The sequence below is a fragment of the Electrophorus electricus genome, chromosome 1 (assembly GCF_013358815.1).
Source record: "Electrophorus electricus isolate fEleEle1 chromosome 1, fEleEle1.pri, whole genome shotgun sequence".
NCBI lineage: Eukaryota > Metazoa > Chordata > Actinopteri > Gymnotiformes > Gymnotidae > Electrophorus > Electrophorus electricus.
The window spans coordinates 23,661,184-23,682,555 of NC_049535.1; the positions used below are offsets into that span (position 1 = coordinate 23,661,184).

At 42.5% G+C, this 21,372-nt stretch overlaps 3 protein-coding genes across 16 annotated transcripts in view; 1 reads left to right on the forward strand and 2 right to left on the reverse strand.

The window, feature by feature from the left end:
- Window positions 1–1,191, reverse strand: part of cacna1aa (calcium channel, voltage-dependent, P/Q type, alpha 1A subunit, a) — an 86,458-nt gene extending 85,267 nt beyond the window's left edge. For all 12 annotated transcript variants that reach the window (XM_035531210.1, XM_035531202.1, XM_035531220.1 and 9 more), the window contains exon 1: window positions 1–1,191. This exon is cut by the window's left edge and continues 710 nt beyond it. The gene's annotated coding sequence lies outside the window, so the exon portion shown is untranslated.
- A 12,102-nt stretch (window positions 1,192–13,293) lies between these two features.
- Window positions 13,294–15,155, forward strand: alkbh7 (alkB homolog 7). 2 transcript variants are annotated; one of them, XM_027025100.2, is made up of 4 exons: window positions 13,294–13,698; window positions 14,090–14,263; window positions 14,350–14,474; window positions 14,686–15,155. In XM_027025100.2, exons 1-4 carry the CDS (start codon window positions 13,420–13,422, stop codon window positions 14,804–14,806), a joined length of 699 nt encoding a protein of 232 aa, XP_026880901.2. In that variant the 5' UTR covers window positions 13,294–13,419; the 3' UTR covers window positions 14,807–15,155. The 2 variants fall into 2 exon arrangements, with proteins under 2 accessions (XP_026880901.2, XP_026880902.2); XM_027025101.2 differs by having other exon boundaries at window positions 13,610–13,698; window positions 14,107–14,263.
- Window positions 15,060–21,290, reverse strand: gtf2f1 (general transcription factor IIF, polypeptide 1). 2 transcript variants are annotated; one of them, XM_027025098.2, is made up of 14 exons: window positions 20,881–21,290; window positions 20,644–20,703; window positions 20,282–20,328; window positions 18,638–18,710; window positions 18,263–18,456; window positions 17,990–18,160; window positions 17,650–17,861; window positions 17,392–17,548; window positions 16,974–17,032; window positions 16,738–16,869; window positions 16,469–16,542; window positions 16,228–16,366; window positions 15,944–16,076; window positions 15,060–15,857 (listed from the first exon to the last, which is right to left on the reverse strand). In XM_027025098.2, the coding sequence occupies exons 2-14, from the start codon at window positions 20,653–20,655 to the stop codon at window positions 15,653–15,655; spliced, it is 1,608 nt and encodes a 535-aa protein (XP_026880899.1). In that variant the 5' UTR covers window positions 20,656–20,703; window positions 20,881–21,290; the 3' UTR covers window positions 15,060–15,652. The 2 variants fall into 2 exon arrangements, 1 of the variants encoding a protein (XP_026880899.1); XR_003411649.2 differs by having other exon boundaries at window positions 15,765–15,857; window positions 16,228–16,398.
- Between the last annotated feature and the right edge of the window lie 82 nt (window positions 21,291–21,372).

The following is a 21,372-nucleotide window of genomic DNA, read 5'->3' on the forward strand; positions in this document are numbered from 1 at the left end:
TTATAATTGATATAGACATTTCAAACCATTTTGAGATAAACAGCAAATTAATTTTAAAAAGAAAAATTAGGAGAGTCCTTTGCGTTGTTTTTCACCTGGACATTTTTATAAAAACTCTGGTGCCCTGTTTTGACCAAGAGAATTGGAGGAAAAAAAATCAATTTATTTATTTATTTCGAAACATCCGCAATATTTGGTACAGTGTAGCGATAGCCTACTCTGCCTACCGCCACCACTCGCTCACTTTACCCGCACACATAACCGTAATCAGTTTTTTCCAGTGAAAAAAATACACGTTGATTTTTGTTGGCAGTTTTCACTCTCATTTAGAATACAAATAAATCTTGCCGAAAAAAAATAGATCACAATAATTGATTGTTTTATTGGTTTTTCTCACAGATAGGTGAGGTGTCATCCTTTAGGCGAAAGCCGTCAGTGGCACTCGAGTGTTAGAGGAGCAGTCCGTGCGTTATAAAATCCTACGAAGAGAGACAGTAAAAGTAGAAGCATCAATCATGAAAGGACGACGGCGACAGCTCCGGCTGCCCATAGCCTCTTGTGCTTCCCTTCAACGGGCTTCGGGTCGTGCAGAATGGGCACATTATCCCCGCCCCGAAGACTCTCTGTTCGGGAGAACACCAGCGTCCTTCGCCTCGTTTTCTCCGCCGACGATAAGCGCTCCCTTACCCTCGTTACTCTTCGTCCAGCGCCTCCGAGAGAGATGGGGAGGAGGTGTCAGTTAAGGAGGGAGGTGGGTTGCGCGTGAACTCGTTTGGAATATCGGTCTCTGGAAGAAACAGGAGCGAAACGGGCCGATATTGGCTCCGATCAGCTGGCAGGTTGAGCTATAATGATGAACCGATCAATTTCGCGCTGCTAGAGCGCCGTCCCCAAATCTCTGGTCGACTCTTGCAGCACATGACGCATACGACCCCCACCGATTCGTGTATCCTTTCCCCCTTCTACGTAGGGTAGGCAACGTTCCTGTACCATCTAGCAGATGTCACCAGCGGCACAACTTCAGTGTAATACGCACATAATCAACGCAAGCAGTCTTTCATCTCCTGGATGCAAAAGTCAAATCAACCAGCGGTTTTGTAATAGGATTATGGCTATTGGCTAAAGTGCAATTTCCACCAATTTAGTGACCTGGTAAATAATACAGTAAAGTTAGAAATTCTGTTTCCTCGGTTTCATGGTTTGTAACTCTGGCTATAAGACAGCAGAGTATACTGACGTGGGAGCAAGAACGAGTCTCCGGGGAACGGCTGCGCTACGCGAGGGCACACGGGGCGAGGAGCGACAGGCTATTCTTAGCAGCAGGCATTTCGGAATTAATGGACGGAGATTTCCCATCAGCACTGGATCTCTCGCTGGCTCGCTCGCTCTCGCTACAAGAATGATGACTTGTTTAATTACAGTCTTTAAGGAGTTGATATGCCGGATGTGCTATAGAACTAAAACGTGCGTAATTGATTGATTTTCTGCAAAACGATCTCTTGTTTAATTAGATACAGGTCTAGCCTCCAATATAACGAAATATGAGAATGAGCGACGCACTCACGTGCTTCAGAATACTGTTGTTTTCCAAGTGCCAAAATCGATAAACTTGTGCGACCTTAACAGTCCACCTATCGTGTATCTGGAAGGAGTGCTCAGAGTGTACACTGTCTCAAAAGCCGAGCAATCTTCGAAAGCTTGTTATCCTATAACACTGTCTGACACAGTCATTAAATCATTCGTTAGAATGCTCCCCTTCTTATCCCAACGGCTATGGCTCACTGTAAGCAAATAAACAGTTCAGTAGGGCTTAAACTCAGTATACATTAATCTTAATTGTGAGAAGATCGCGTGAAAATCATTAAAGGATTCGACCCGAAGCTATAATCCACAGATCCGGATAACTGACAGCACGCAAGTGAATTGCTTGGTTACCGACAGAATTTTGCTTCACAAATTAAAAGTGGAAGCAAATTCAAATATATCCTATTGTAACAATAAAATATCTTGTATGCACCGTTTGGTTTACGAGTTTGAATTGCAGCTCTGCGTGGACCAATGGACAGCAGTCTATGGTACTAAGCGAAGCTGATAACCGACACATGAATTTAGGGTACAGCAATAAACGACATTAAATGTTATTTTGATCGCTAGTAAACATCATCCATTGGAAGTGTAACAATAGAAGTTTTGTCTCCCCAAACTAAATTATAATAAGATGACTACACTATAGATGGTGAGTGTGGTAAGTATATTACGTATGTATGTATGTATATGTATGTACATTACAAAGTCTACTTTTGATGTGGTACAGTGTGTCTATGGGTAGATAAGTGTATCTTTTGCATAATATGTGTGCATGAGTTTTTGTATTTGTCTACATTGCATATGGATATGTGTGGCGTTAGAGTCTAATGATCTGTGAAAATTATATCTTGGCCTTCCATATGAAAAGGAGGAACAGGCTAGACTTCCAAGCAGTGGCCTAAATTCATTAAATAGTGAATTATATGCCCTCAGAGTGCTCATATGAGTTTGTGTGTCATGAATCTATCTGAAATGGTTTCTAATTTTGGATCATCACATTATGCAACTATCTCATAAAACATAGTGCCTAAAATTAAAAAGCTGGAAGATGTGGTATGAAATTTGATTTGATTTGTACAATGTAGCAATATTTTAGCTCTATCAGTATCCATTAGTATGGGACAGGTCAAAGAACATAAAAGAGGCAAAATGGTGCTGATATTCATTCATAAAGCAGAGTTCATAAAAATACTTCCATTGAGGCAATAGTTAAAGCATTTTCTAACACCTTGAGGTCTCCAAAACTTCGTGATGTCAACACTATGCCAACAATGCCAAACAAGAAGCAAGTTTACCAGAAGAAAAAACATTGTTCTTATAAAAAATTGTATGTTTGTAAAGTTTTGATAGGGTTTGGTGATTGTGTGTGTGTGTGTGTGTGTGTGTGTGTGTGTGTGTGTGTGTGTGTGTGTGTGTGTGTGTGTGTGTGTGTGTCTGTTTGTGTGTGTGTGTGAGACGATTCATCTTTATCCCTTTTCGTAGTAAGACCATTTATGTCAGTGGCCAAAAAAAAATCATAGTCAGAGAGAGATCAAGAGCAAACTTTTGAAAGTCTTACACCTGGCTTTTTAACTCATAAATGTGAACACCAATATAAGAGTTATTACCTACTGAAGACATGTTAGGACTACTGAAGAGTTTGGACCATGCAGCGAAGCTGCATCCTCAAGCCGGCTGATCTGATGTGTGCTGGGGTCCTTGCCTTGTCAAACAGCTGAGGTTCAGTAGGCACCCACTCCAGGATACCAGATCCTCTTGCTCTCTGCCAAGCACAATCCCCCCTCTCCTGGTGTGTCATTAAAGCTTGCTACATTAATCTAACACAGTGGTAGCACACAGCAAGCAGTCCACAGTTGGTTAAGAGAGCAAGAGAGAGAGAGACAGAAAAAGAGAGCGACATAGAGAGAAAGATAAAGAGAAAGAGAGAGAGAATGGGGGGCAATTGATGGTTCTGTTCATTTTCTAAGTTTACATTCAGTTAAAGCCTGTAGTGCATACTACTGTGCTAGTAAAACCTTTCGCACACAAACATTGATAAGTTCACAAGGAAGCCTATATGAGGTGCAGGAGATGCTATGTAATGCTTATAAAGAATACCGAAGCAACAATTCAAAGAATAAGGTTATGCTATTGTGTCATGCTGCAGGAGCCAAACTCAATGAATCATAAAGATGAATAATTCATAGACTAATAATTCAGCATGCATGTTGAATTCTGTGTGCCGTGCTTAACTTCTCTATTAGTCTGCCATACCTTTTTAAAAGGTTGTCGGGCATAGTAAGCCATTTTTTTTTTTGCACCACTCTAGTGCTGCAGGAGTTAATTGACTTGTCTTGTACAGTTTTCCTAGTGACCTTTTTAATAAATGTGCTCTTGTGGCACAGTTTATTCTGTGTGTGAATATACTGTATAGATGCTTATGTTCACACAATACACACATTATGTTTAGATATTTAAACATATGATGCAATTCCTTTGAATGTGTTTTGTGTCATACACAAAGAGAGGAATTAGTTACCATAACAGGAAATTAAAACTCTATCATATAAATAAATCTATGTTCTTTCCTTGAATTATTTATACAATCAACCCTTAGGCATAAGCCTACCCACATTGAAAGCATGGTCTTTGGGGCATCACTGCATATCAACTTACTTTACATTTTAGTTACACATGTAAATGGTTGCATAAACAGTATCTGCAAATGTACAAATTTATGCGTAAATCTATACTAATTTATCAACAAGTACCAGTTAATATGTGGCCTTTGTTGAAAACTGGGTTTTTCATAAACATGGCAAATATAGCCAATTTATTTCTAATGAAGTGTCATGATTGGCCACCCTCCTGGTATCCCTGTTTCCATGGTTTCCCTGTCATGTCCGTTTTCATTTACTTCCTTGTGGTTCCATTCCTTGGTTTTGTTTTCTCTGCCCCTCATCTGTTGTTTTCATACCTGTCATTACCGTCACCTGGTCCTCAATTCCAGTCTTTGTTTTGGTTTTTGCTGTTCATATGTTCACTTGTGTCTGGTTAGTCCTTAATTGTCTTGGTTATTTAAGCCCTGTGTTTTGTTTTCCATGTTGTCAGTTATTTTGATTTGTTCAGTCGTATTTAGATCTGTTGTTGCCATCACTGCCATCGCCCTTGTTTTGCCGTTTGCTCATGTGTTTCTTTGCCTCTGTGTTTTCCCCGTGCCTCTATTTCCTAGCCTCCCGTGTTTCTGTCTCCCTCATCAATAAATAGTCTCCTACATTTGCATTCTGCCTCTTCACCTCATTCTTGCTGGAAACGTTACAGAATAACCGACTACTAACGAGATTACAGCAGGAGGGCCTTGCTGAATCCTGACATTTTCCATCCACTTCAGTTCAGCCACCTTCACACCACACTATGAGGGACACTGGTTTACTCCCAGGAGAGGAGTTAGATTATTTAAAAACTCTGCTCTCTACTATTAAGGCTGGGAAGCCTTTGGTTCTGCCCTCACTTATGGCAACTCCTAGTGAGTATGATGGGGAGGACAAGCCTGTTGGGAGATTTATTATGCAGTGCCACATATACTTTCAGAACCTGACCCCAGAATTAGTGAAAGTACTGTTCATGAAAACATTTCTTCTGTGTAAAGCACAAGACTTGGCTAAGATAATACTCCAGCACAGAGCTCAGGAGGCTAGGACTGTGAAAGGGTTCTTCCAACTGTTAACAGCATGATTTGCTGCAACCTCATCTAACCAGCCTTCTGTAGCCACTGCCCTCTCAGACACTCTGCCAGCTCCAGTCTCCAGTGGGGAGAACACCACCCAAACTGCTCATGTTCGTGTTTCCGGCATTGGAAGATGCTACACAATCTGCTCATGTTCCTGTTCCTGAAGTGGAAAACTCCACCCAGCCTGCTCCTGCTCCTGTTCCAGTTCCCATTCCCAGCATGAGGGAGGCCACACAGCCTGTGCCTGTTGCCAGTGTGGAGGGTGCCATGCTACTACTTCCTGTCCTCGGTGTGGAAGACACCACTCAACTTGCTCCTGTTCCAGTTCCTGTTCCCGACATGAGAGACGCCACCCGTCCTGATCCAGTTCCTTTTCCCGGTGTGAGAGACGACACCCATCCTGATCCAGTTCCTGTTCCCAGCGTGAGAGATGCCGCCAGTCCTGATCCAGTTCCTGTTCCCGGCGTGAGAGACGCTGCCCATCCTGTACCCAGATCAGTTCCTGTGGCTAAGCATCCGGTCCTCCTGGACCCACCACAGAATACCGTGGCCGCGCCCCCAGACCTCCCGGACCCACCACAGAATACTGCAGCTGCTCCCCCAGACCTGCCGCTGATCGCTGCAGCTGTGTCTCTGGACCTCCCTGCAGCACCATTGAATGCTGCAGCTGCACCTCTGGACTTGTCGCTGAACTTCTTTGTTTACTCCTTGTGTCCCTCAGGTTTCTGTGTGCAGATTGGCTTCCTCAACATCCTCTGGTTCTGTTTGCTGTCCTGCCTCATCATCCCTAGCTCATCCATTTGGTCCTGTCCCTGTCTTTGTTTCTTGTGGTACTCTTCTTCCTGCTTTCTGCCTTGCCTGAAATTTTGCCTCTATTCCTATTCCTGGTATGCTTGTTTCTGTTCTTGTCCATGTTTCCGTTGTGTTTTCAGTTCCTTTGTCTATTTCAGACCTTCTATCCCTGAGCATGTCCATCTGTGTCCCTACTTGTCCTCTCTATGTCTTAGGTTCAGTCCTTCATCTGTTTGAGTCTCCTGTGTCTTGTGCAGTCCTTAATAAACACTGTTTGCCTCATCTTCCTGTTCTAGCTCTGTGTTTGGTGTTTATTCCTCCTCGTGTGTCATCCCCGGTCCAAGCTCTTTGCATCACCCGTGATTCTGTGGCCGTTCCCCACCTTACCTTGTCTTCATCCCGGCTCTACCATCCAAACCTGGCTCCTCACTTTGCCCCAGATCCGGCTTTTCCTGTCGTCCAGTGATCTGCTTTTGTCCATCATGTTGCCCCAGTTGTATTGTCTGTGCCTGTTCCTGTTTCTCCTTTGTTTCTGCCCCTGTGCCCGTCCGTGTGTCCGTTCCAGTGCTCTTGTCTGTTTTTGTTCCTGTACCTTTGCCCCTGGCCTGGTCTGTTTTGCGTTTTGTTTTCCTTGTCCTTTTGTGCCTCTGGTCGCCCCTCATCATTTGTTGTCTTGTTACATTTCCTCATCCTTCCTCTCGGCACTTTTGTCAGGAATTTCTGTTGGGGTTTTTGTTCCTGGTTCTTGTCCTGTTCCCTCAGTTCCCTAGTCTTGTTTCTGGCTTTGGTGTTCTGGTTTTTGCGTGCCCCGGTGTTGCATGCTTTAGTGGGGGGTTCTGTCACGAATGGCCACCCTCTGGGTGTCCCTATTTCCTTTCTTCCCCTGTCGTGTCTATTTTCCTTCATTTCCTTGTTGTTCCATTCATTGGTTTAATTTTCTCCACCCCTCGTCTGTTGTTTCCATACCTGTCATTACCTTCACCTGGTCCTCAATTCCAGTCCTTGTTTTGGTTTTCACTGTTCATATGTTCACCTGTGTCTGGTTAGTCCTTAACTGTCTTGGTTATTTAAGCCCTGCATTTTTTTTTCCCCATGTTGTCGGCTATTTTCATTTGTTTAGTCATGTTGATATCTGTTGTTGCTATCACTGTCATTGCCCTTGTTTTGCTGTTTGCTTAGTTCATGTGTTTCTTTACCTCTGTGATTTCCCCGTGCCTCTGTTTCCTAGCCTCCTGTGTTGTTGTCTCTCTTGCTCAATAAAGAGCCTCCTGCATTTGCATTCTGGCTCTCATCTCGTTCCTGCTGGAAATGTTACATGAAGTCATATATTATGCCTTTGGTAATGTTTGACATAACTGCACTTTGCTTACACAGCTGATGAAGCACCTATATATATTGACAATTTTGACAATTTCCTGTCTCACCATTCCAGTGAGTGGTCCTATCATTTTCCTCACACTCAGGCCTTCTAAGAGAGGCCTGGGCATTTGAGGGCACTATTTTTGCTGTTCCTAGGATTGCATTTTTCTGAACTGAGATTGATGTTGTCATTCCTGGGATCTGTTGGAGCATATTTTCTCATATATGATCCCTGCCACTTGATTGTGTCTCTCAGTGTATGGTTTTCCTGCCAGTATCTTGCATTCTGCTTCTAGATGCTGGATCATCTCATAGAGTCCTTTGCACAGTTTGCATCTTGGGATTCCTCTGGTGTGATACATCATTGCTTTGACTGATCCATTGCTTAGTGTTTGATCTTGTGTTTTCATAATTAGTGCCTCTGTGCTAGTCTTGCCTTTTCCAGCTATTGGTATGATTGTTTTATGTCAGCCACCTCTGCTATCTGTTGGTGGTACATTTCTTGGAAGGCTTATCTCCTCTGCCTCCATGGTGACCACATCCTATATCTGTCTGAGGTACTCCCACAGCAGCCCATACTTTGAGGACAATTGCTTGAACATACTGTTTCATGTCTCACCCTGGATAGTGGATATTACATCTCATAAGCCTCTTCCCCCTTCCTTCCAGTTGATATACAACCTTTGGAGGTTGGGTGAGTATTCCATGTATTGTGAGGAGTTTTCTGTTCTTGATATTGGTAGTTTCCAGTTCTTCTCATGTCCAGCTTATTGTGCCTGCTGGGTATGTGATGACTGGCAGGGAATACATGGCTTTCATCTTATTTCCATTTGACTCTTGAGGACCTGCCTTACTCTGTGGAGGTACTTGGATATTGTTGTCTTTCTTGTTTCTGCCTCATGGTTCCTATGTGATTGGAGAAGGTATATGTAGCTGTCCGCCAGGTCTGTTATATAGCTTTGTGGAAGTTAATTTCCCTCTGTCCTGATCATTTTCCATAGAGCAACTGTGGGCATGGTGAATCTCCTTGATATATACCACATTTTATGGTCACCTGAATAGTTGTTTTCAAGTTGGCTTCTAGTGTTGTCCTCCAGTTTTTTACTGATTTATAGACAAAGGCCCTTATATTCATTATTGACTTAATACAGAGCTATGTATTCGAGCATTCAGGTTTGTGGCACTGAGCCATATGTTTTCTTGTAGTTGATCCAGGCAGTGCTTTGGTTGGTTCCGTCTGGTCTTGGAATCCTAGTGAACAGCTCTATCTGTCAGTAGATTGTGCTTTGAGATTCTGGTGTTGCCTTCATTGCTCATGTATTTGCCCATATGCTCATTGGGCTTGGTAGTTAGTATAGTCAGGTCTGGACCTATTCTTATTACCATGGTACATGCTAGATGATGACAGGTTTTTGGTTGATTGAGTTGTATATAGGGTAAGTGTGGGAGGGGGAACTGGGCTGTCTCTCTTCATGTGCAGTACTTTGAGGAAGAGTCTCATGGTATGTTGCTGCTCTCTGCTTTGCACACAGCCAGAAAGGTTGAGCTGATGCAAACACAATGCATTTTTAACAGTGCAGACTCTTTCAAGGGCCCAGAGAAGGATAACATTTCCCAATGAACACTATATTCAGTCCCGCTCCACCACCATCTATACACATAACCTTCTGTTTTTAAATATAAACTTTACAAAATGTAAAGAAGGCGGAAGCGAGAGACAGAATAAAAATGGATTATGGCAACCAAGAAATTTGCATGCCACTCATTACTGAGGCTGTATAAATCATTTGAACTTTAATTTGAATTCAGTACTTTAGTAAACCTTAATGCATGTCTAACTGTACCACAGTTAGATGTACAACAAATAAAAACAAGCTAGTCATACTATGAGAAGACGTTCCAGGTAATGGGAAACAAGAAACATATGCAAACATCTTCTGCAGGGTTAAGCAGGCTGATTCTATCACTAGGGAGAGAGTGATGAAGCCACCGCTATGCACATTTCTCTTTCAGGACTCCCTCTTACCCACACCAGCACATTTCTTTTAGCACATTTGTTAGGTTTCTCATGATCTTTTTATACAAATTGCTCTGCGAGGTTGAGCTGTCTCAATCCTGCTCCTGCCCCTGTCTCTCCTCCTGATTCTACTTCCATTCCCTTCCCTCATGCCTCCAGTTCTACCTCTGCTTTTCTTCTCCTCACCTACTATATTCCATTTTCTCATTTTCCTCCAACTCTTACCTGTCTTAAAATTTATTTTAAACTCATTGATCTGAGAATTGTTTCTTTGCATTAAAAAAATACTGCAAAATGCTTAAAATGCAAAAATGTGCTCTTCTGTGTTTTGAAAGGGTGCATATTAATATAGAATGACTGAAATGACTGAACATGCATGTGCTCAGATTAGCTTTTATTTTTTATCTTTGGCAGAATAACGCTGAATTAACAGTATTTATGAAAGAAAAAAAATACTCTTCCAGAGTATTCATCTAATCATTGATCTAAGCATGTTTATGTCACATGGATATGTGTCCCCTTTTTAGCTCATTAACCATCCACAATCTTGCACTTGGCCAGTGGGGGTGGAGAATCATACATTAGTCTATATTTATATTACAATAAACAGAGCAGTATACGATTACTTGACTAACACGCTTAGCCTTGGAGGCTCCAATGATTTCCTGTGTTTCTTAGACCAGCTGCTGTCAATCCTGCAACTCACTGAGAGAAGGCGTTCTCAGGAAGAAGATGAAAGACAGCCGGACAGCCTCCTCTCACAGTGAATGAGTATGATACAGCGAGCATATGTGCATGTGTATGTGTCTGTGCATGAGAAAAAAAACTAATGTCCTTATCATAATTTCATGTTTTCTGTGCTATGGTTGACATTATTAATCTCATCAACCTTGACTTTTAGAAAATATTTCAACAATCAATTGTTTAGGCATTAAAAATATTTATCTCAATCTGCAGGAAAGCATAAATAGTAAAAATTTCTTCATTACATATAAAGGATGAATAAAACATTTTTAAACGGGACAGAAACAATGAAGAAAGAACCATTTTCATAAAAGCTATTCAAGCATTAATATTCTTTTGAATATGTGGTAATATATAAACCTATATATAAAGTTATTTTCACTATGGGAATAAAAAACAAGCCATTTCTCTGTAGTATGTGTCAGTTCTATCTTCTAATCCACACAGCCATAGAGTGTAGGATAGATATATAGCACTCTTGCTAGAGTCTTGTACTGTGTCAGCAGGCTGTAAATCTCACTGACTTACAGACTGCCTAATGCCCTCTTACTGCTATAAACAGCCCTGTTTGACCATTACAATTAAGGGTGATTACAGTCATTACAACCAGTTGCCTTAATTGATGAGGAAAACCACTCAATGTGGAGTCTGCATGCGTGTGTGTTCACCACTAAGGATGCAGGCGTAATGCTGCTGGCACTGACTGAGCATATTTTCTGATACAGCAGCAACCTGCTACATTTGACTGGCATCAATGTAAATACTGTCCACTAAAAAGTGCTATGAGCGTGTTCACTGTTCTCTGCTTTTTAAACTCCTGGGGCTGCCATGCCACCTAATAAATCATTAAAAAAGAGATTCATGGATTAACCACAAAACAGTTGTTGTGTGATCTAAATGACATATAGACCTAAACATAACATGGGGATGCTTCTCTTGAGGATAAAGAAGATAGTTATTTGCTTTTATATAGCATGTTCTGCATAAGGTAAAGGGGGCATAACGTATTCACTGAAAAACTCCTTTTTAAAATCACCATTAGTCAGTGCATAGGGAACATCACATAGAGGAAAAAAAATGTTATAAATCACTCAATACTGCTTAGTGTAGCCTATGGTAGTGTTTTTTTAAACTCTACTCTTTCCTGTGTTTTAAAGCCTATATAGGCTGTATACATATGCAATTTTTAAAAATGTTACTGCTATCTTAGACCAGCAAAGGCATGTGGTTGCAAAAGCTTTGGTTGAACAAACTTCTGGGGAAGATTTTTACTTTCTGAACCTGAGCTGTATATCTTTGTATTAAATGCTATATCATCCAGACTTGAACACTTAATCAGCATTTTCAGGAATCTTAGAGCAGTCACACATGCCACTCTCGTGCTTCAGAATTCCCAATAATGCTGAGATTTATCCTATGCCATTGTGGCACCTCAAGACTTTTGGGCTCTATGAAAAAATATCACATTGGGCCTCACATCATAATTTTTAGGGCCGCTGTCAGTCAAGGGGCCCTTAGAATTGTCCTAATGTTTTTTTCCACCATATAATGGCCCTATATACAACACTTCTCTTCTGTCCTGTCCTGTAAAGTATCCCCCCACTGTATTGACCTTTGAAAAATACACATAGTACCACCTTCCTGTAGAACCTTGACTGCCCAGAATGTCATACTGAACACACATGCAGATGAACAAACTCTGAATTAAATGGTTTTCCTCACATGCTGACTGCATGTCAGTGTATCTGAATTACTCCTAGAGAAAACTGGAAATGTTCCAGAGTGTGCACACTTTTCAACAGTGAAGCAACAGATTGAGGGTGAAAGAAATGTTTCCTCAGTGGTTGCTTTGACTGCTTTATTTTTGGACACCAGGTCCTCCTACTGGTACAAAACCCATCACTTATCAAAGATGTTGCAGTATTCTCAAATGAGGCAAAACAAACTTTCAAAAGGGCACATATTTGATCTCAGCCAGATTTTCTGCCTATTCAAGAATATTTCCCCCTCTCTTTCCAAGGCTGCACTTCACACCCTTATGTTTGGCTCCACATATAGTTCTGAATGCTTTCTACACAAACATCATCAAACATACATAACAGTCCAGACACACCAACTGAGCACATACATATGTGCTTGAGAATGGCTTCGACTCCTTTTCACGCAAGGTTCAAACTGTTGGCAGAACAAGCAAAAGTTCACTCTTCTCACACAAAATCAAGCAGAGTAATGAACTGGGAAGAGGAACGGCCTGTTTTATTGTGAAGCTTGCCTTTGTGTAAAACATTTGCATATAGTAGTTTTGTCCAAAAAACAATGTTTCGCTTTATGACCTAATACTTCAGTTTTAGAAAAAAATGTAAAAAACCAAAGAAGCCATTTTCTACATTCATGACAAAGCAGAAACCTTGGCAATAAGTCATATTTCCATTTTCACTTTGAGGCTTTCCTTTTTTCAGATTTTCCATGGTTATATATATCCTAGTTGAAATGTTCAGATTTATTTTGAAATGGTGACGGTGGTGGCACAGGGGGAGCAAGAGGTGAGACTGGAGTAAAATCCTCTTTATTTTCCATCAAAAAACGGTTAGCTGCAATGCAGCGACAAGGGTAAACTAAACAGGCGTTTGGCTTCGATCAGTGTAGTGGAGCTGTGCCAAAACGCGTGTCTCTTTGGTCCGCTAATGTGCAGCGCTGACTTCAGGGACCCGAGGACTTAAATAGCGAAAGAGAAAACTAAGGAACGGGTGAATAAGGTTAATATGCGGTTGATTGGGACCGTGTCAGGTGTGTGGTGCGGTTCTGAGCAGGAGTGGGCGTGTTGCTCCTGCTGGATGGATAGCAATGTGTCCTACATTACCTTATTTTATTATTTCATAGCCATGCAATGAAACAGTGCAAGTTAAGGTGGTTCATAGTTGGAAGATTTAGGTTAATATAGAGAGTATGCTCAGAGTACGTGGCGACAATGTACTTTTCTGCCGTCGGTTTGCCAGCCGTCAAAAAAAAAAAAAAAAAGGAAAAAAAAAAAGAAAGAAAAAGCAGCAGAATAAGAAACTCCAATTCCCACAATTCTTCGCAATTTCAAAAATGGCGTCGACAAGGTCCGTATTGAACGGCAAAGAAATTTTGTTTTACATACCTAGTTAATGTTAGCTTAAATAAATAGCATATTTTATTATTTTATATCCGTTTTCATACATACAGAAGTATGATCATTCTAACTGGAGTGTTGAAACAATTCCATAGGACATCGCAACTATGGCCGATCATTTGTTTTAGATATGCGTCGGACAATTCACCTTTACGAAATGAAATTAAAGGAGATTTTAGCTGGTTGTGTGGTTCATCTGTTGACGTTTTAGAAACAGTGCGCGGACACGTTGAAATTAAGGAAAACTTTATTACCGACGAAGAGGAACATGCTCTTTTCAAAGAAGTAGAGCTCGGACTAAAGAAAAAGAAATATGAATTCAACCATTGGGATGACGTACGTAACCTTTACAACAGGGTTAACTAGGATAGCTAGCGTAGATAGCTAGCGTAGAGAAAGAACGATTCTTTTTTTTTCCCACAGAAAACAAATTGCATATATTAAATGCATACTAGGCGCTACCTACTAGACCTCTTTACAGAAATTCTGGTGGCTGTAGCTAGCATGGATGCCTCCTTGGTTTGAGAACTTTTGTATTGCAGTCAGATAGGATAGCTAACGCTGGATAAGTTCTTAACATGCAAGAAAGTACCAGTATTGGGTTTGACTATTTGTAAAATATACATGATTTTTTCAACCCTTTAAAAGTCTTGCTTAACTTGTAGAGTTCAGTCATTCAGTTATATGAAAAACTTATTACTTTTATGCGGTTTAATTGGCCACTTAGGCCATTCATGGTTACAGGGAGACAGAACGGCTGCAGTGGGGCAGCGTGTGTGCGGGAGTACTGGCTCGGGTTAGAGCCATTGCTTTTCAAGCAGGCAGTCCCTTACTTGGGCCTGTCCATGTCTTGGACCTTGACAAGACGGGCTACATCAAACCCCATGTTGACAGTGTGAAGGTGTGACTCATCTCATCTGCTCTTGTTGGTAAGCTTTTATCTTCTTTTAAATAGACCGATTTATTTGCTGCTTTGTCTCTCTCCAGTTCTGTGGTAGCACTATCGCTGGACTCAGCCTTTTATCTGATAGTGTCATGCGACTGGTCCGGGAAGAGAGAACAGCAGATTGGGTGGATTTGTTTTTAAGTCGTCGCTCTCTATATATACTAAGGTACGAAGCTAGATTTATTTCCTCTTTATTTCCACTTTCTTTAAACTTAATATCTACCCCACTGTCTGGTTTATGGAATGCCAAAAATGTGACTGCCATTTCTCTTCTAGCTTTGTTTTGCATCAATTAACATAGTGTTGGCTTTGTCAAGAGGCTGTACTGCACCTAGAAGCAGAACATATTCTAAATGTTGTTCTCCTTGTGCTCTCAGGGACGATGTACGGTTTAAATTCACCCACGAGATCTTGAAGGATGAGGACTCGTTTTTCTCTGGACACAGAGTGCCACGCCACCGCCGTATCTCCGTCATATGCCGGAATCTTCCCATTTAAATGAGGAGGAGGAGGTTCCGCAGCTGCAGCTCCACTTGGGATGCCACTCTGTGTATACCAGTGAAGTGCACTGACTGCAGTGGAAAAAAACCTAGTCTCCCCCCACCGCCCCATGTGTGATGACCTAATATGACCGCTGATTTTTCTAATCTCACACTACACTTTGAAATTCCAAGTCATTCAAGGGAGAATGTTCGTATACCTCAAGTGTATGCTTACATTTGACACATTGTAGAGATCACAGATGACTTACTCATAAATAATGAACATTTTATTACCAGTTGTGAACAAGTGAAAACTGTGACAATTTGAACCAAAATACAATACAAATACTTCTGCTTTAATCCCATCTCTCAGGTCGTCACCCCTTATTCCTAGGCCTGTGTAAACGGATCATGCATTTGGTTACGCTCAGGTTTAACTCACTCTTCAGCAAGATCCACATTTTACTTTTTTGAAATACATTCTTTACATGTTCAGGCTGTTTCAGTGGTTCCTGATCCTGTTCCTACACATCCCTTATTCTACATATTATGGTATCTTTCCTACTCTCACACAAACACCATGTCAGCTTATTATAAAGCACTGAGTTGTACTGAATGATGGGAAAACAAACAAAAAGGTGTACTACAGAGGGTCTCCAGGAGTATGTTTAAGAAGCACTGATCTTCCCTTTCCCCCTCTCCAGTACGTGTCCTTTCTTAGGACTCTTCAGACACCAAATAAAAAAAGATGCTATGTGTCCACACCACTTATGAGACAAACAAGTGCTCATGAAAGAAAGGACCCAGGAATGAGGCAGGCTCCCCTGAGCATGAGCACAAGGATCCGTATCCCTGGGCTGCTTCACTCTGTGAGGTAGAAGTGCATCTTGTCATTGATGTTCTTCCTCTCTGGGTTGAGCTTTTTGAGGATCTGGGCGAGCACGTTGACTGTCTGTTCGCTGCTCAGGCCTGTGCGCTTGGTCTGGAATTTCTTCAGCAGATCCTTGGTGGTCATAGGCTTCCGGATCAGGTAGCGCTTCACAGCCTCTTCAGTAAGCTGCACGTCGCTGTAGGCAAAAAGTGAGCAGGTGAGGCCAAGCTGTGAGGGTGGCCAGGCATATGGCAACAGGGAGGCAGCGAACAGGTGGAGTACCTGGAACTGGGTGTGGATTTGCCTGACGCTGGCTGGGGCGTGCTCTTCCCCGAGGGGCTCTGAGAACTCGGCTCCATCTTCAACCTCTTTGCAGCTGGAGCCTCTGAGCTGGATGCAGCAGCCTGGCGCTTGCCTGAAGCAGCACAGCACAAGCACAGAAGAGGGACCATGGAAGTCACACAAGAAGAAGAAACAACCAATAGGAGGAAAATTAACTGACCAAAAGCAACCTGGCAAAAATGCCATTGGCCGTGTTGAAACCATGTAAATTTTCACGCATGTACCTTGCTCCAGTTTGCTGGCAGCAGCGCGCAAGGTGTTGGATGTGGCGGCGTTGTCGATGGAGGGCGTTCCGGGGCGGCTGCCTGCCCTGGAACTCCCGCCAGAGCCTCGGCCGCCTCGCTTAGGAGGGGTGCGCTTCTTCTGCATGAGGTGGCGGAGGATAAAGCACACACCTATGTTTCTAATACTCCCCCTCATACACACATCCCACTAGTCCAAACCCCTACACACACACGCCCTTACTGCCATGAAAAGTGCAGAGGCTGTCTCTCCTTCAATGTCGCTGTCGTCAGAGCTCTCAGACTCTCCACTGCTATCTGCAAGACATTAGCAAATCTCATCTTTCTACCCACTGCACAGCAATGAGGAAAAAGCAAAAAAACCATGACCTACGCACTGATGCTCCAAGCACGTTTCACCATGAATGGCCATTTTTCAGCTGACCTACTATGGCTCGACAAAAAGCAATGGCATGCAGACAGCCAGGAGTCAAGAAAGGGGCCATTACACACCTTTCTTTTTTTTTTTTTCCATCTGTACAGGTGTCTTCTTCCCATCATCATCTTCCTCCTCCTCTTTGCCATCTTCCTCATTCTTGTTTTCTTCCTCGCTTTCTTCCTCACTCTCCGACGCCTCGTCGATGCCTGAAAGTTGGACAGTGCTTTGCTGATCACCGTCTGCACAGTCAGAGTAACGGGGTGCATCCAGAAACAAGGGTCAAGGTTGAACAGACTTCTTGATTTCTGACCTTTAGGGACGTCATCTCCTTTGTTGGGCTTGGCCTTCTCTGGTTCCTCCTCCTCAGAACTGGAACCAATTCAAAATCAGGTTAAAGAGGATCAGGTTAAAAGATAGCAATCCAGATTAAAGAAATTTGATAAGAAACTCTGGGTTGGCACATGGCCAATTCACCAGCAATGGTATACTTTAGTGGAGTGGTACAAGAGGCGGAGGCAAGCGGTAAACTGGGTCTTAGAGCCCAGCTAGTGAAGCGATGGAAATATACCAAAAAAAAAAGTTCCAGTCAGCCAGCGTGAACATGTTATTTCCTTGCTAGCACCTTTGGGCTGTTCATTTTCAGCACAATTGCACCAAGAGTCTTCTACTTTTCTATGATTCATAACATATCCAGGAGCTTGTATGAGTAGCCAGGGTTCTGCTGTTACCTGCTCTCGTCAGACATATAGTCCACTTCCAGACCCTCGAAGTCACCATCGTCACTGTCCTCCACACCCTCCTGCTCACTTCCCTTCCTCTTTTTCTTCTTTTTACCTTTCCCTTTGGTGCTGCTCTCCTTCTTACTCTTTGATTTCCCCTCCCCATCTGCAAACAGTGAGGGGACAACGCCTCCGAGATTAGCTGACCTCCACAACTGCCACCCACCGAATCCCTCGACCCAAGAAGGTAACAGCTGCCGTGCTCACCCTCCCCTGCGCTGCTTTCACTCTCGTCACTGCTCATCTCCAGATCGTCATCCAAGTCGTGGATGCGCAGGTCGCCCCCTCTGCCTCCTCCTTTCTTTTTCTTCTTCTTCTTGCCTCCCTTCTCACCCTCCTCCTCCTCGTCCTCGCCATGCTCCTGCTCCCTCAACCGCCGCTGCAACATGATGCTGAAGTGGTTCACCACTTTGTTCCTCCTAGACGCCAGAAGAGGACAGGACAGAAGAGGCAATGGGAAATTTTAAAACAATGTTAATAACATATGGTTATAGCTGCTGATGGCATGAATTTCGGACAGGAGTGTACTCGACTGCTGGATACTCACCTGCCCCACTCTTCCTCAGCCTCCTCGGCTGTAAGGGTGCGGTGCTTGGCCAGCGGGGTGAAGTTGTACCAGCCATGCACGGGGAATGCCTCGAAGGCCCCATCGGCGCACTGTGTGAAGATGTAGTAGGAGGCATTCTCTGTCACGCCTCCCTTCTTTTGGCCCTTAAACCTGATGACAAGTGTGTGTATTACTACCAGATTCCTACTGCTTGAGTATTATTACCAGAGTACTACTGCTATTGTTTATTGTTCTTGCGTGATTGCAGGGTACCTTCTTCCTGCCTTGCCATTCACTTTTAGGATCCAAGGCTGGTCCTCGACCTTGAACTCACGGGTAATGATGCCAAACTTTTTCCTGCGTGCCTCCTCCCGCTGCTTCTTGCCAAACTCACTGCCAGCAGCACCCTCCGGGGTCTCCTCCTCCCCGTACATCCGACGGTTGCTCAGGTCTCGCTCCATGCGCGCCTTTTCAGGACAAAGTGTTTCAACCATAAGCATTGTAGGGAAAGAGGGGAAAAAGCAAGTAAGAGCTATATGGGGGGGGGGGGGAATCAACCACATTGGAATGTGAGGTGTGAGAGACTGAAGAAACAGCTCACTCAGGAACAAAAGCAGTTTATACCACCTTTCAACCATGTCTGGTTACCTGAGACCATGTGGAGCAATTGACTTTGTCACCAGCATTAAAAGCCATGATGTTGTATCTCTTACAGGTATTTCTGTTCAGCACAGAGAAAAAAGTGTGTGTCAGAACTACTCATGCACTGAATACAAACTCTACATTTTCACATTATGCATATAGTGGCTCTTTTAAAAAAAAAAAAATTCTTAATTCACATGATGGACAAATCACAAATTAAAAAAAAAATCTAAATCTATGCAGTTATATCCATTAATTTAAATAGATATATTCTTACAATACATTTGAAGATTACAAAGTGAGTAAGTGCAGTTTACTGTCAAAAAGAAATATAGAAATAGAGTCAAAATCTCTAGAGAAACAGGATGTTTTGGACAGTGGTCCTTCATTAGCTGTGCATTTTACTTGCATTTTCCTCTGAAACATCCTGTTTCTCTGGAAACCTTATGTATGTTTTACTCCACCCAAAATACAACAACCATGGGCAGTATGCCAGCCGGAAGGAGGGATGAAAGAGCCTACAATGTGGACGATCCACTGTCCAGGGTGAGACGATACAGCCAGGAGTATTTCCAAGCAAGTGTTCCCAAATTATGAACTGATGAGGGAGTGTCTCATTCAGATGGAGAATGTGGTCACCATGGAGGCAGAAGAGGCATCATGACAGGATACGCCGCTCCAAGAAATGTACCACCAGATAGCAGAGGTGGCTGGCATAAGACAATCCTACCAATGGCTGCAAAATGCAAGACTGAAGGATAACACAGAGGCACAAATCATGGCAGCACAATCAAGCAGTAGGTCAATCGAAATATGGTGCATCACACCAGAGACAACCTGAGATGCAGGCTGTGCAAAGGAGCCTCTGAGATGATGCAGTACCTAGAAGCTGGATGCAAGATGCAGGCAGGGGAAACATACACTGAGAGACAACCCAGTGGTTGGGATCATATAACAGGAACATAGGCAAGTCATATGAACAGGACACCCCCCCGTCCAAATGGGTGGAACCACAGAGAACAACAAGGATAAGATCCTGTGGGTCCTCCAGATCCAGACAGAAGTATTGTCTAACCAATCAGACAGTAAGCAATATGCATAAAACAGCAGTGGTAATAGTCGTGGCAATCCCAAGTGATAGAAACATCCAAAGGAAGGAATATGAAAACCTGGACAAATACCAGGAACTGAAAAAACAAACAGATAAAATGCAGAAGATTAACTTGGGGCTGTGACATCAAGTTGGAGGAATGGCTCCATCAAATCCCAGGAATAACAGAAATCTCAGTCCAGGAGAGCACAATCCTAGGAACATTGCAGCACACCCTCAACCTCCCAGGCCTTTGGTATAAGCTTGAAAAAAATGTGATTAAAATAAAAGCTACAACCACCCACTGGAAGGGTGAGACTAGGGAAAAAACAAATACATTTCACTCTGTGTATATATTTTTTGTTATATTATATATACACACACACAAACACATACATATATAAACACTATACACCAATAGGTGACACAATACTTTTGATTATGATCCGTCTCTGTGCTTTTATATCTTTTATATCTGCCCATCTGCCTATTAATGTCCATTTATTCCAAGAATCCACATTGCAAGTCAGGTTTAAATACGGTCTTATAGATATACTTACTTGGGAACTCTGACAATATACTCTGTTGAGGAGGAACTGCTTGTCCCCTAGGACACAAATGAACATGACAATTAGAGATTACATTTACAGCAGATACTCTTATCCTGAGCAATTTACATATATTTATTCTCTCTTGGAGCTGAACCTTGGTATTGCTAGCTCCTTGCTCTAAGATATTAAGTTGAACCCGTGGCTGGTTTGACAGCTTGGTGTGTAAATGTACAAATGTACACACATAGTAAACAAAGTGAGGGCTGATGAATGTAGACGTCACATGCAGCACAGGAAAAATGTTTAGTATTTAAAAAAAAAAAGATGTCACTGAAGCTTTAGAAAATCATAAATTGTAATATGTACATTACCAATGATGCCATAATTGTAGACGTCCTTCCTTCAAATGTAAGTTTAGCTCCGTTTGCAATCTGAGGGATTTCACAAGTATTACTCCATTACACCTCACAGCGAACTGGTTCTAAATGGTTCTTACAGATATCGCTTAGCTAATTAGTCGGCACGATATTTGCTAAATTAGTAGCAACTAAGCAACGATAACGTCACGCGAGTTGACGTTTTATCATTACCAGACTATCAAAACTTACCTTTTATTTCTTCTGTAGGGACTTTTAAATAGCAGCTCCTCCCGGACTAAAAACCCCCAAATACACACACACACCACGCAGACTGTTTAAAATGAACCTGAACATAAAGTTTAGCTCAGCTGAACTCACCCGCCGTCCCTTGATTAGTAACTGCACATGTAAGATGACGCTCGCTAGCTAGCTTAGCTGCGAAATGCTTTAGCTATGTTGTCAGCAAGCTAACCTGTTTATGTAATAAAAGTGTTCATTTACTCAAAAACCAAAAACGATATTTGTTTTCGAGAATCCATAAGTTAAACTAAAAATAAAATCAACAACCACGAAAAAATCTTAAAATATGCACAGAACTGACTACAACATAAACGTCTCGTACGACACAATCCCCGTCCTTCTCGCCGTTGTTTTGGTGGTTTGAGTACGTGCACTGCCACACAGTGGACTGGAGCCTCAGCGGCTTCGCGTTTGTGTGATTTTGCCGATAGATTTTTTAAT